Source organism: Anabrus simplex, chromosome 13 (genome assembly GCF_040414725.1).
Source record: "Anabrus simplex isolate iqAnaSimp1 chromosome 13, ASM4041472v1, whole genome shotgun sequence".
Lineage (NCBI taxonomy): Eukaryota > Metazoa > Arthropoda > Insecta > Orthoptera > Tettigoniidae > Anabrus > Anabrus simplex.
The window spans coordinates 81,560,666-81,575,704 of NC_090277.1; the positions used below are offsets into that span (position 1 = coordinate 81,560,666).

The 15,039-nt window shown below is 39.6% G+C and overlaps 2 protein-coding genes across 3 annotated transcripts in view; one reads left to right on the forward strand and one right to left on the reverse strand.

The window, feature by feature from the left end:
• Nucleotides 1–3,535, reverse strand: part of Adck1 (aarF domain containing kinase 1) — a 31,716-nt gene extending 28,181 nt beyond the window's left edge. The window contains exons 1-2 of one of the 2 annotated variants that reach the window (XM_067156949.2): nucleotides 2,902–3,535; nucleotides 846–935 (exon numbers count right to left, since the gene is read on the reverse strand). In XM_067156949.2, the coding sequence (XP_067013050.1) occupies nucleotides 846–935; nucleotides 2,902–3,036 (225 nt within the window). In that variant the 5' untranslated portion in view covers nucleotides 3,037–3,535. The remainder of the gene's footprint in view (nucleotides 1–845; nucleotides 936–2,901) is intronic. The other variant, XM_067156947.2, reaches the window with a different exon arrangement.
• Nucleotides 3,536–3,590: 55 nt separating this feature from the next.
• LOC136885102 (peptidyl-prolyl cis-trans isomerase FKBP2) lies at nucleotides 3,591–11,244 on the forward strand. Its single transcript, XM_067157556.1, has 3 exons — nucleotides 3,591–3,881; nucleotides 3,966–4,078; nucleotides 10,904–11,244. Exons 1-3 carry the CDS (start codon nucleotides 3,696–3,698, stop codon nucleotides 11,046–11,048), a joined length of 444 nt encoding a protein of 147 aa, XP_067013657.1. The 5' UTR covers nucleotides 3,591–3,695; the 3' UTR covers nucleotides 11,049–11,244.
• Nucleotides 11,245–15,039: the final 3,795 nt, after the last annotated feature.

A 15,039-nucleotide genomic window follows, 5' to 3' on the forward strand; every position in this document is an offset into this window, starting at 1 on the left:
GAAAACCTACAACCTGTTTTCCAGTCATTGACCGGGTCACGGATGTAATGAATGAATCATATATAGGCTATTAGTACGATAGGGTCGCCACTCACAAAGTGATTTATTAACGACCGATAAATGCTATGAAGTGAGAATGGAGAGTGTTGTTGGAATGAAAGATGACAGGGAAAACCAGAGTACCTGGAGAAAAACCTGCCCTGCCTCCGCTTTGTCCAGCACAAATCTCGCATGGAGTGACCGGGATTTGAACCACGGTACCCAGCAGTAAGAGGCCGACGCGCTGCCGTCTGAGCCACGGAGGCTCTGAATGGATGAATATGAATTTAAAATAATCAGCAGACCCAAACCACGATACTGAAAGTTAAAAATAATACCAAAATCAATCCACTGACAAGAATTCAAAAAGACGATTGTGAATAATGAAGACTTCCTCGTGGATAGTCGAGATTTTCTTCTGAAGACATGGAGCAAAGTTCTCTGTGAAATGCAAATAGTTTTACCTTGTTTTCTTGATACGGTGTAAGCCCAAAAGCCTATATCATGTTTTTTTTTTTTTTTTGCAAGTTGCTTTATGTCGCACCGACACAACAATGGAAGAAGAAAGGGCTAGAAGTGGGAAGGAAGCGGCGATGGCCTTATTTAAGATACAGCCCCAGCATTTGCCTGTTGTGAAAATGAGAAACCACGAAAACGATCTTCAGGGCTGCTGAAAGTGGGGCTCGAACCCACTATCTTCCAAATACTGGATACTGGCCGCAATTAAGCGACTGCAGCTATCAAGCTCGGTCATATCATGTCTACAAGCATCAATGTTAACATCATGATATCATGTTACTACTTACTTTGGACTTCAGCTCCGCATACTCCTCAGATGAATAATCAACGTCTTTGGCATACAGGGTCGTTTTGTAGATGAAAGCTATGTTGAACACCTGAAACACACACATTTTCCATATTTTACATTGTAATTGTACCAACAGGCCATCAGCCAGGCCAAAATGCACTCCATGAAGGCATATCCAAATTCACTGTGATTAATTACTTAGAGACTGTTAATGGGTGTTCCAATCGTTCCAATACTTACGTATGGCATATAAGCAACTTGATATAGGATAAGTAAAACGTTGGAGATCTTCTAACAATGGAGCAGGTAAAAGCTAGATACTTAAAGGGGAAAGGCTGTACCCGGTGTATCTTAATTCAGCCGCTCAACTTTAGTGTACAGGCTTGCTTGGGAGCCTTTCTTAACGGAGGACTTAAGATTCCGGTTTGTTCTAACTTCTACGACCAACTGGCATAGGGTCCTGGAAGAAACGACATTGAAAAGAAGAGAAATTTGGATCGATTTCTACTCAACCGAGGCCAAAATGAACAAAGCATGGATGGACGTGAATCGGGACTTTGTGACCTCCTTGGCTGTGCACAGCTTCCATCATAAAATGTGCTAGAAAACTTATACCACGATCCAAACTCGACTTGTGTCTGTGAGCTGTGTGACAGAATCTGTGAACGTTACCACGTTCTTAAGTGAATGAAGTGCATCTTATCTTTTGCACATTATTAATTTAATAGAGATGTGCACTTGTAGGCTAATTTTATTTTGCACAAATTGTGTTCCTTAATAAATTAATAATATAAGTTTGAGTGTGGTCCAAGAATAGCTCAATGTAGTTGATGGGCAATTCAATAATATTGGACATTCTATTGTCTTTCATTGCACTGTCCTTTTCTAATATTTTTTGAATGGCCTAAGGGGATGATTATCCTGCATTCTCCTTAAATCTGTAAACAAGGGTCAAGGAGTAGGTGAAGCTACATTATAAACAAACATGGCTGGTGTAGGCTGATCTCATGAAGGGACCATTCATTTATGAATACAAAAAATATATCACTAGAAAGCCAGATTATCTTAAGCAACAAAAACATAATTTTTTCACCAGATGAGAAAAACTGCTCTGTCATGAAATAACTTCTATCATTAAGACTCTGTGATTTGCCAAGGATACTATTTTATCTACTTTAGAATGTATGGAGTCTTGGAGAAGGAGTATACAATGAAAATAAATAAATCCAAAACAAAAGTAATGGAGTGCAGTCGAATGGTCAAGTGATGCAAGAAATATTAGGCCTACATTAGGGAATGTCTTAAAAGAGGTGGGATATGAACAATGGCTAGCACTTACAGAGGGATAACAAGAGCTTTTGAAATGTGTTACAGAAGAATGCTGAAGGTGATTTTTTTTTTTTGTTACATTTTTAAAATCACACTAATACACTGAAGATTTTCAGTGATGGTGAGGTGGAAAAGGGCAACTGTAGCCTTAATTATATTACAGCTCTAGCATTTGTCTGGTGTGAAAATAGGAACCCACAGATGAAACTGGTAGATCGGATCACAAATTAAGAGATACTGAATTGAAGTGGCACGAGGAGAATTTGGTGATATTTGACAGAACACATTTTGGGACACCCAGAACTTGTTTGGTTAGTTTTTGAGGAAAGTGTAAACAGTAAGAATAGAGAAAAAGAAATGTGACAAACAGATTGGTGTAACAGTAGATATAGGTAGTAGTATATGCTTATGAAAAGGGGTAGCATAGGATGGTGACATGGAGGGCTGGATCAGAACAGTCTATGGACTGATTACCCCAACAACAACAGCTGACAAATCAATTACCAGAAAGCAATAAAAAACCATAGCACTCACTCCAGCTACCTCTAGATATTTAAGTAAAATCCAAAAATATCTGAGATGTTTGAAACTAATGCCTATACATAGCCGATTCGAGACGAAGGTAAGTTCTAAACTGTAAACATACACAAAACATTGTTCTATACGAAGTTAATAAAAGGGTACGTTATCCTCAGAACCAGTAATTTTACAGCATGTTAACTCACAGTTGCTGCAGCTCTTCCAAGTCTCACGATTCCAATGGCATCAACATCATACTGATTGGCATTAAGAGATGCAAGTGTTCCTGCTGATGCACCTGCAAACAGACTGTATTTCAACAGTCTACGGGCAGGCCACATTATGTCTGAGATGTCAGGGTGAAGGTTAAGGACTGCACTTCATTTCCAATGAAGTAATAAAAATGTTGATAGATTAAACTTGTCAGATAATTTCATGTCACTCGTAACCTCCGCAGTTAACTGTCTTACGGCGTGTGAATATATTCAATAACGTAGCAACTGTTTACTTCGTTGAATTCGTTTTGAAGGCGCCAACACCAAAACTTTCTAATCTACAAATTCGTCCCACTTAAAGAGTACGGTACTACGACACTATACTCATCGAAGGAATGTAGGTTATGTCACATACACTTTCGTGATTAGATTGCATAATAAGACATGGGTGCGATCCGAAATCATCTTGAAACCTTGAATCTTTAGGACTACCAGCCACCTCCAAAATGCCACAATCATAAGCACAGCACGCTAATTAAACATTTTGTTTATATCTTCGTCATGATAATTTTCGACGATAGTGTTTGAGGGAAAGAGATCCAACACAAGTTCAAGGTTCAAGCACGGCGCAGGAAAGATATGTCGCATCGTCGCATGTGTCGTAGGATGGCCACTCACGTGCTCCTTGTCACCAATCACATGTTCCAACCGGCATGGCTCTGTTGTTGATTTTTTGATATTGATAACATAACCAGAAACGTGAGATTGCTGTTATTTACGGAACAATGTATTCCCTTCGGAGCTGTGTAGTTTTAGTAGCAGTAGTTTGTATAGCAAATATTCACCTCGCATCCTGCGATGATGAGAAGAGTGCAAACATGAAGAAGAAGCTTCAAATTGGCGTAAAGAAGAGAGTCGAAAATTGTACAATAAAATCAAAAAAAGGCGATTTCCTCCATATGCATTATAAAGTGAGTGAATAGTTGTAAGGATCTCCTTCCAATCTATGTTATTGTTAGGAAGGAATACTTACCTTTTTTTTTAATTTATTGCAGGGTACTTTGGAAGATGGAACAGAATTTGACAGCAGTTATGGTCGAGGACAACCTTTAACCTTCACCTTGGGTTCAGGCCAAGTTATTAAAGGTTGGGATCAAGGATTAATGGGGTAAGGCGATATCTTAAAGACTGTGATTCGTGAACAAACAGTATTACCAAGTTAATTACAGTTTTACTTTGAAATCCCTAAACATAACCTATAAGTTGCCTATTTACAAGGAGTTTGTTCCGAATCTTTCCCTTTCGTACGATTCATACATAACCTTTCGAGCGAGAGCAATGTGGTATGGACTTGTGGCCCTGAATCTTTCTTTCAGTCATTATAGAAGTTATTTTCTGTAAGTCATTGTAACTCCAGGAATATAATGATGGGAATAAAAGTAGTTGTACAGTCGAATGCATTGAATCTTCCTGATATAGGAGCAGTAGTTTCTTGGTAATGAAATGTTACGCTTCTGCCCTGCCCCTTATCCAGCTAACCTCCCCGCCCCTATGGGTTGGAGTGGTAAAATACATTCACGGTCTAAGAGGGTGGTCAAACTAAACTAGCAGGTACGGATTTTTTAGGAAGGCGAGAAATATGTAAAAATGATGTGAAACGATACCTGCGCGCGGTTGTGAGCTTGCATCCGGGAGATAGTGGGTTCGAATCCCACTGGCGGCAGTCCTGAAGATGGTTTTCCGTGGTTCTCCATTTTCACACCAGGCAAATGCTGGGGCTGTACCTTAATTAAGGCCACGGTCGCTTCCTTCCAACTCCTAGGCCTTTCCTATTCCCTCGTCGCCATGAGACCTATCTTTGTCGGTGTGACAAACAACCACTAGCAAAAAAAATAAAAAAATTAAATAAATGAAACAATACCTAAAGTAGCTGAGGTCCTTCCTTTATGCTTGCGAGGTACTCACCAATTCACCCCCATTAGTATTCTTAGTTGGCCTATATAAAAATTGAAATATATACGTTATTTTCTGGAATGCGACCATTTTCAGTGTTCCTATTGGTAAAGGGCAGTTTCCATTGTCTACGATAGAGCTCATGTAATGTGACCCACTGCTGCTATATTCCATCAAATTAATGAAACAGCAGAGTGAAAATGACATTTCATGGCATAATTATATAGGCCTTTGCTGGCAGGACCTAGTGTTTACAGTGCACTATGCCTTCCGGTATGGCCTAGAGCAATTTTGTTACTTTCATTGATCTGTCTCTGTCTTATTCTTGGCTTTGACAATATGAAAGTGACTGAGGTACGAGCGATGCTAGTAATGCCATTCCTTGTGCAGCCATTCCCTGCTATGAATGCTGTGAAAACGTTGCTCATAGGGTCGGTTGGTGCATGCATTTCAGTGGGCTTGGCAGACTGATATGTAATAGCAACTTCTGGCTCGGTGAGGAAAGCAACGGGAAACTACCTCACTCCTCATTTCCCTAGTGCGCCTCTTCAGTGATGCCTAGGCCATCTATGACAGCTGATGGCAGAGCTGTTGAGGATCCAACCAGCCTTAGGGCTGAAGATTGAACATACATACATAATTGTATTATCTGTGATGTTAATATAATAAGTGCCAAAGACATATTTTCTCATGTTCTTGTCATAGACTATACTAGAAGCCTGTGGGCCACTTCGCAGCTGTAACCCTGTGGCTAAAGCCCCCAGGCACCCCTTTGCTTGACCCCATCTCAGTAGTCTTGTCACTAGCTGGACGTAAGTTCCTAAGATGGCAGCCTTGTGAGCCACGCCATGTTGGATTCCTAACCTCTAAAAGCTTCACTCAAGCTTATTATTCTAGTTATGTCATTTCACGCCAACTCTCCACGGGCAGCTCAAAACATTTCACATAGTCGTGCATCTCGTCTCCTTACTCCCAAGTCTTCCCAGCCCAAAGTTTGTAACATTTTTGTAATACTACTCCTTTGTTGGAAATCACTCAGAACAAATTGTGCTGCCTTCCTTTGAATTTTCTCCATTTCTCGTATCAAGTAGTCCTGGTGAGGGTACCTCCCATACACTTGAGTCATATTCTAACTGCAGTCTTATCAGAGACTTATACACCCTCTCCAGTACATCCTTACTACAACCCCTAAATACTCTCATAATCACGTTAAGAGATCTGTAACCTTTTGTAACAACCTTGTTAGTATGATTACCCCATTGAAAATCATTCCTTATATTAACATGTAGGTACTTGGCTGGGAGAGGTCAGATAGGAAAGTTTTAAGTGCAAGTATAGACGCTACACTTGGAAATTTCATAGTCGCCGACCCGCGCTACTGACATGAGAGAGCACCTGGTGTCCCTTTTTAGTCACCTCTTACATCAACATCAGGCAGGTGATACTGTGGAGGTATTCTACCGCTCCCCACCCTCAGGGGGAGGCCTGATGTGAAACTTACAACTTGACTTTTTATCCAATTTACATTCATAGCATTGTCTGCTGCCCATCTCACAACATTGTTTAAATCCCCTGCAGTCGCTTACAGTCCTGGAACTCATTTTCTACTGTATACAATATAAAATCATCCGCTAACCACCCTTATCTGGTTCTAGCAATTCACTTGTTTTGATTAGTAGCCTACCTTTACCCTTGGTTCGCAGAGTCCTTAATGAGATCAGGTTGGCTAAACGGTCAACTTACAACTATTTCAGTCTGGAATCCTTAACCAGTATTCAGAACTAATTGCTAAATTGGGCTCAATAGCGGACCAACTACATTGGTATTATAAATTTACTCATTCGGGACAAATATTTCAGGTTCCCTATGAGAATCGGCATCTATATCATCTGATGGCCAAGCAGGCATCAGTTTTTGAAAATGAGACAAAGTCTCTCATAGTGCATTGGCACTGCCGGTGGCTCCAAGTAGCCTACACAATGGCCTCCACGGTATCCACTAGCCATGCATCTTGGTAGGTGAGTTATTTACCAACTGATGAGCCCAATTTAGCACACTGGGGCAAAACGCTAGCAACCAAGAATGAGTTAGCTAGAAAATTTATAATGTCCAATAGCGGACCAACTACATTGGTATTATAAATTTACTCATTCAGGACAAATATTTCAGGTTCCCTATGGAAATCAACATCATCTATCTCCATCATACACCCCACTTCCCCTTCTCTTCTCTGGCATACCAAATACGGTGAGTTCGTCAATTTGTACAGCATTTATTTTCTTAATATTTCAAGGAATGAAGGCATTAGGAAAAAAAGGGGAAGGGCAATGAGGGGCGTAAGAACAAAACACTCGCTAGGTCTTGCAAATCTAATACCGCCAGGGTTGCAAGAGAACATGCGTTGGCTGAGAGAGGTCAGAGAGGAAAGTTTTAAGTGCAAGTATCGCTGCCACACTCAGAGATTTCGTAGTCGCCAACCCACGCTACCGACATGAGAGAGCACCTGGTGTCCCTTTTTAGTCGCCTCTTACAACAGGCAGGTGATACTGTGGAGGTATTCTACTGCTCCCCCACCTTCAGGGGGAGGGCTGATGTTTGCCAGGCTGAAATCAGTTTGGCTGCTGGGCACTCAGATCCCTTGGAGCTTCCAGCATAACCACAAAGGCTGCTAGACTGCCTTTTGACTTATTGTGAATAAGTCTTAATAAATTAATTCTGTGTAATTAGCAAAACAGTTGTCAAGAAAAAAAGGCTTACAAATAGAGAATTAAGAGGTTTGGTGTGGTGGTGTTATTGAGTATCAATAAGAATACGGGTCAAAGAGAGAAACATGAAGAGAATTGTAGACATGAATGGGCTTATGCCGTGTTCAGAAAAAAAAGTGATACTCTACGTTTCACAGAGTGCTTTGCATCTTCAGAAGAAAATCTCTGCATTCTCGACATCAAGGCATTCTTAAATTCAAACGCTCATTATTGTAGAAGACTTCACCGTGAACTGTTAAGAGATTTTCTTCTGAAGACGCGGAGCAGAGTTCTCTGCGAAACTTAAAGAGTTTCACCTCGTTTTCTTGACACAGCATAAGCTCAAAAGTCCATATCATGTCTACAGGTAAGGGTCGCCAAAGCATCAATGTTAGTATGTAGAGAATTATTGTAGTGGTGGTGGTGGTGATTATTGCTTTAAGAGGAAGTACAACTAGGCAACCATCCTCTATATAACACTAATCAGAGGGAAAAATGGAAGGGATCCGACACTTCAAAAAATGAAGATATCGGCCAAAGAAAGACAAAGGCCACGAAGGGCATGAAAATGAAAGACTCCCTAGCTCTTGGAAACCTAATAGTGTCGGGTTGGAAAAGAACAAGAGTTAACCAAGGGAGGTCGGATAGGATAGATGAATGTGAGGAGCCTGGCACAAGTAAGTGGAAGAAATGCCAGGACTCAGCTGAGGGCCCAGAGAATTATTGTTTAAGTGGAGAAATAACGGAAAAGGCATGTCTATTGAGGGATAGACTCGCTTACCAACCTGGGTAGTGATTCCATAGCAAAAATAGAGGGAGAAGATTTTTTTTAACAATTTACCCTACGTCACACTGACACAGATAGGTCTTGTGGCGACGATGGGATAGAAAGAGATAAGAGTGGAGATAAATAATTTTATACTATTGGAAAATTATTAAGCAAATAGTGGATTGCACCAGGTAGGACAGCAACATTTTGTATATATTAAAAAATACATACTGTTTATACTAGTGGCCTGTCACAGCAATAGCTGTGAACAAAGAAACTGATGATACAGGTCCGGTCTAGAAAGCCAAGAACAATGGGCGAGAGGATTTGTCATGCTGACTACGTGACACCTCATAATCTGCAGGCCTCTGGGCTGAGCAGCGGTCGCTTGGCAGGCTATAGCTCTTCGGGGCTGTTGCGCCATAGGGTTTGGCTTTTTTTTTAAATGATACAGGAAGCATAAGTAAAATAAATGAAAATATACTGAACTCCGGAAGACCATTTATTTGCCTTTAAACTTACCCTTCCTTTGTGGCTGTACATACATAGTTTTTGAACCTTGGCAATTTATGTAACTTTCATAATGAATTCTGTTTGCAAGATTTGAATCTATCACATAAAGCTGGCCGTATAATGCTCGGCAATTTTCTGCAGGCAGTAAATCTGAAATGTACTTATGAACCATCCCCTGAATCTTAAAACAGTAAGGACCTAATGTGGCTATGGTTAGCAGAGAAGGATGCAGAGGACATTGTACTATTAAACTGCCTTACATGGTTACTGAAATCATCATGTGTCATCATAACTTTAAGTACGTTGTTTACTTGAGCTTGAAGAAAATAAACCAAATCATTGTGGTAACACAACTTAAAATGTCCACTTACCATTTCTGCAGCAAAATGCTGTGCTTGGGAGTGCATACAGATTTCATTAACCCTACATAGAATAATTCAATGTAAGTTTCATAATAAATGATTTTTTGATATATAATCATCTGTTGCACTAACATAGAAAGATTTGCATAGTCAACTTTCATATAGCCATCTACTGGCAGATACAGTTAACTGCAATGACCTAAGCACTGTATTATTGGAATAAATTACTATTTTACACTATTAAAGGACTTAATAAATAAATATTTTCCTAGTAATCCTGTGATGAAGACCTTTCTTTTGATGTATAGTTGTTAGTATTGCAGTTTTCTCACAAATAAGAAATAATAAAGTAAGCATTAATTCAACTAATGAAGGGTAGGATACATTATACAGGGTGAGCAAAATAAAATTGCCCCATGAAAATATAACGTGGAATTGATCCTTGTTAATGAACAGGAGAACTCTCCACACAGGAAACGCTGGAAACCTTGATTATGATCCATCAATCGGTTGCTGTCTCATGTCTGCGTTTGCGCACCTCCCGAGTACGTCGCTGTATCATTACGTGCGAGTGAGAGGAGCAGACGTGTGTAGTGACAAGCTGAATGTAACACAAAATAGTGCCAACGATAAAACAGTGCGTGTTCGGTGTCAAGTGTTATGCGATTCATGAAAAACCTGTGCTGGACTGTTTGTGCAAGGGTTTAAGACACCACAAGTGTTTTGGCGAAACTGCCAGGGAAATCTGCAATGCAAAACTTAGTGGCAAAATGGCGTGAAATGAGCTCTGGAGCGAATAAAAGCCGTAACTATTCGAAAATAGTTTGAGCGTCAGAAAACATTGCTCGAGTGAAGTACAACCTGGAACGAAGTCCGATGAAACCTCAATGCCGAAACATTGTTAAAAAGGACCTGCACCTGTATCCTTACAAATTGCATGTTTTAAAGCATCCAGATGAACCTTCGCGGGTTGAGTTCTGCTGGGGGTTTCTGAGTGAAGTGGAGTCAGGACTTTGGGATCCTCAGTTTTTCATTTCTTTAGATGAGACCATTTCCAGCATCTTCTGTGATGTTCATTAACAAGGGTCAGTCTTGTTGTAAATATTCTCGAGGCCAATTTTCATTTTGTTCATACCAAATAATGTATCCTACCCTTTACTCTGTAACATCTAGGGTGGAAAAAAAAAATTGTGTAATGGGTGTAAACATTTATTAGGCTTAATTAATGTTTAATGTAATAACCAAAGATAAAATAAAGAGGTTTCAGGACAGGGTGAAGCCCAAACGACTATACAGAATTTCTGAAGAAGAGAGGAAGGCAAGATCTGAAAGGATGAAAAAGTACTGGGAGGACAGGAAAACACGACTAACTAACCACTGATAGATCTAGCGTACCCCAAAGAGGGTGAGACGGACAAGGAGAAGAACAGACAAGCTAACTGCAATGAGAAAAATTGTGCATGTATTAAAAAAGAACTATTTGGAATATAATAAATGATTACTCTTGCTGTCTCTCCAGTTTCATGTGATCTGGAACTAGGGGATGGGAATATTCTGTTCATAACAAATTGGTTTCTCACTGTATGTTTAAACATTCTCAATAAGTTGCTACTACAAAGCCACTATAGTGTAACACATTTTTTCTGTTCCAGCATGTGCGAGGGCGAGAAACGTAAGCTAGTCATTCCTTCCGAGTTGGGTTACGGAGCGTCCGGAGCGCCTCCCAAGATCCCGGGAGATGCAACATTGATATTCGAAGTGGAACTCGTCAAGATTGAGAGGAAGGATGAATTGTAAATAAATGCCAGCCCAAAATTCCTTCATCAGTAATGCATTTATATCTTTTTTTAAATATATATATACTGTATATCTGTACTCTTACTGAAACATTTTATACTGTGATGGTACTTACATATCTTGTGTTTGTTGTATGTCAATGACTTAACTTTTTGACTGCTGTACTGTATCAAAATAAATGACTGTATGTATACAATTATTTCATTATTTTCTCCAGATTATTTAAGTGTGGCTTCAAAGTGACCTCTGATGCTTGTTGTTTAAAGGGGCCTAACATCTAGGTCATCAGCCCCTAATGGTACGAAATGAAATGAAATATAATGACAATTTAAAAGTCCAAAATCCCCCACTAACCAGAATTCAAAACGTGAGGACGAAGAATGAATGGATGGATATAAATTTTAAACAATCAGTGGATCCAACCCCCAATGCCCCACATTCCCAGAAACTAGCGTTAAACAATAGTATTACTGACCAAGGGACTGCTTCTAAAGCACAATACTGAATCGATGATGTATGTATGTATGTACAGTCTGTCAGCGATTCCGCTGGTGGGATCCTCAATAGCTCTGCCATCAGCTGTCATAGATGGCCTAGGCATCACTGAAGAGGCGTACTAGGGAAATGAGGAGTGAGGTAGTTTCCCGTTTCTTTCCTCACCGAGCCAGAGTTGCTATTACATATCAGTCTGCCAAGCCCACTGAAATGCATGCACCAACTGACCCTATGAGCAACATTTTCACACCATTCATAGCAGGGACTGGCTGCATAAGGACTGACATTACTAGCATCGCTCATACCTCAGTCACTTTCATATTGTCAAAGCCAAGGATAAGACAGAGCCAGATCTATGAAAGTAACAAAATTGCTCTAGCCTATACCAGAAGACATAGTGCACTGTTAACATTAGGTCCTGCCAGCAAAGGCAGGATGATGCTTGTAGTCTAAAGGGGTCCAAAATCCAGGTCATCGGCCCCTTGTAATGGTACTTATCGCTAGTAAAGTAGAACCATGGTATTTGTCATCTTGCGGTACTAATCAAAAGTATCGTAGACTCGTGGTATTCCACATATTATGGTACTACTCACAGGCAATGCGCACATGTAACACAGATCTATGGTGCCATTTACAGGCAATGCAAGCCTATGATGTTCCTCACATAAGTGTACTAACTGGACTCGTACTATCCCGTGGTGTTCCTCAAATAGTGGGTACTAATCACAGGCAAGGCAGACCTATGGTGCCGCTCATATAGTGGTACTAATCACAGGTACTGTAAAACCCAGCCGGAAGCACACACCGTCGCTACTAATCACAAACCTATTGTGACCCATGGTGTTCGCTATGTGATGGTACAAATTACAAGTAGTCTTATGGCTTTTAATTCAATCATCCCTTGGTCGCCTCTTATGACAGGCGGGGGATACCGCGGGTGTATTCTTCGTCTGCATCCCCCACCCACAGGGGGCAAAGTGAACACTCTTGCTGTTCATACTGACATAAGATTCTGAAGGTGATCTGGGATCAGATACCACAAAAGAAGAATTATCTACAATCTGTACAAAAATCAGACTGCAGTGATAAGAATCGAAGGCTATGAAAAATTTGCTCATTTCAAACATTGATATACAAATTAGAAAGATGCTTTTTGAAGACTTTTGTGTGGAGAGTTGTAGTGAATAGAAATGAATATGAACAGTAACTGGCTCGTACAGAAGGAGAACAGAATCTTTTGAAATGTGTTACAGCAGAATGTTGAAGGTGAGATTTTTCTTTTGTTTTAATATGATTACCTAATATCATTCCTTATATTAACACTTATCATCCCATCAACACAATAATTCAAACTGAGAAGAATTTTCCTTTTGGTGAAATTAACTTTACTTTTTATCACATTTATATTCATACCATTGTCTGCTGTCCATCTCACAATATATATATATATATATATTTATATATATATGAGAAACCAAAGGCCCAATAACACTGACCTGCGGAACCCCCCTTTTAATCATTACAGAATCAGGTCACGCTTCACCTGCTCTAACTCTCCGAGTTCTATTTTACAGAAATGTAGCCACCCATTCAACCACTCTTTTGTCTAGTCCAATAGCCTTCATTTTTGTCAGCAATCGCCTGTGATCTACCCTATCTAAAACCCTGGATAGGTCATACAGCTATACAGTCCATTTGATCTGATTCTAAAATATCTGCTATATCTTGCTGGAATCCTACAAGTGGAGCTTCACTGGAAATACCTTTCCCAAGCCCAAACTACTTTCTGTCAAATAATCATCATACACTAAAGGGTAAGCCTTGTTGCTGCAACCATTCTCTTGCTGTTCTTTTCACTTCCTTGTAGTTTTTACATCCTCGAAGTATGTCTTTCTCTTCCTTTCTTTCCTAGTACTTTTCCTTCAAAGACGTTTACTAGGAAGTCGTTATGTCTCAGGATAGGACCCACAATTTTTATCTTCCTTTTTTCCATATCCTTTATCAGTCTCCATTGTTCATCGATTTCCTTTAGAACATCTCGATTCGTCTTTTTTTTCAGTCCAGCATGTCCTAGTCATTTTCCACCAAATCTACATTTCAGTTGCTTCCAATGAATATATTTCCTTTTTTCCAATAGTCTAGCTCTGACAACCTTAATGAAGTACACTCCAGACAAAGGATTTTACAAAAGCATTTCTTGTTTTTAAACTTACATGGATATTTGTTAAAATACTTCTTTTATTTTGAAAGGCCTGTTTAGCAAGAGCTATTGATTCCTTTGGTGTATCTATTGTCTTCAGTGATACTGCTTCCTAAGTAACAGAAATGTTGCACTTGTTCTATTTTGGAAGTGCTAGTTACTAGCACACCTACCAAGGCGCATGGCTAGCGTATATAGTGGAGGCCACTGCTTAGGTTCTGAGTCCCTATGGGAATCAATATCTTTATCATCTGATGGCTAGAAGGCATCAGTTTTTGTAAAAGAGACCTAGTCTCTCATAGTACATTGGCACTGCCTGTGGCTCCAAATAGCCTGTGCCTTGATCACAGTTTGCATGAAGGAGTGACACCAAATGATTGGAGAGTAGCAATAGTAGGCCCAGTACACAAGAGAAAACCTTATCCTACTTTCCAGTATCCTCTCTATTATCTTAGCAACATGGGATATCAGAGTAATTCCCCTATAGTTAATTATTCATATAGATCAATTTATTAATCTACAACATAATCTAAATGAAATTATTGAAAAGTTAAATTTGCTGTACAAGTTTTTATTCCATTTCTATGTAAACGCACATCTGAACAACATATTGTCCCACCCCCAATGAATGAAGACTCCTCCTTCCCCACCTCCAGTCCCTTCACATACACTCCCAACTCCTCCACTCTTGCCTCTCTCCTTTCCTCAAGAGCTCCAATTCTCTGCACCAAATAAGCATCTCAGTTCGCACTAGACCACACACACAAGAGCAGGCCAATTCAACTGGGCAATGGAAGGTCAATTTGTCATTCATTATTTAACAACACTTGGTCAACACTTCTATGATTTCTTCTCTTTTCCGTTAAATTAATTTGGCTCCTTTTTGTTTACATTGTAATATTTGTTGCCATCCGAAGTTCCCTATTGGCAGCTAACTTTCATACGAGACATTAGAGTTGTCTTTTCGCGTTAGCCAACATTAAATTATTCAAAACATCAAGAAATATTACTCAAGAGGATAAATAGTGCAAACAAAGAATTTTTAACATTTATAACCTTTTAAGATCATGAACTCCTAAAGATGAATATTTTCCCATTGATAGGCAACTTGCAGAGAAATTTTCTGATCTCTATATTGTGCAATTTCTGAAACTGTTCGAACTTTTCTTTTGAACTTTTTTCCAAATAACAGAAAATATCTATTACAGGTTCATCTAGTTTGACAGGCAGATATGTCAATCTGCTTTCAACAACTAAATTTATTAAATGACAAGGGCATCCTATAATTTTAACAAT

What these genes read in the sequence shown, in the direction of transcription:
- LOC136885102 (XM_067157556.1), top strand. Translation starts at nt 3,696, where the DNA reads ATGTATTCCCTTCGGAGCTGTGTAGTTTTAGTAGCAGTAGTTTGTATA. An exon ending in TCCTCCATATGCATTATAAA is followed by an intron (nt 3,882 to 3,965) that starts GTGAGTGAATAG and finishes AATTTATTGCAG; the next exon opens with GGTACTTTGGAAGATGGAAC. An exon ending in TGGGATCAAGGATTAATGGG is followed by an intron (nt 4,079 to 10,903) that starts GTAAGGCGATAT and finishes TTTCTGTTCCAG; the next exon opens with CATGTGCGAGGGCGAGAAAC.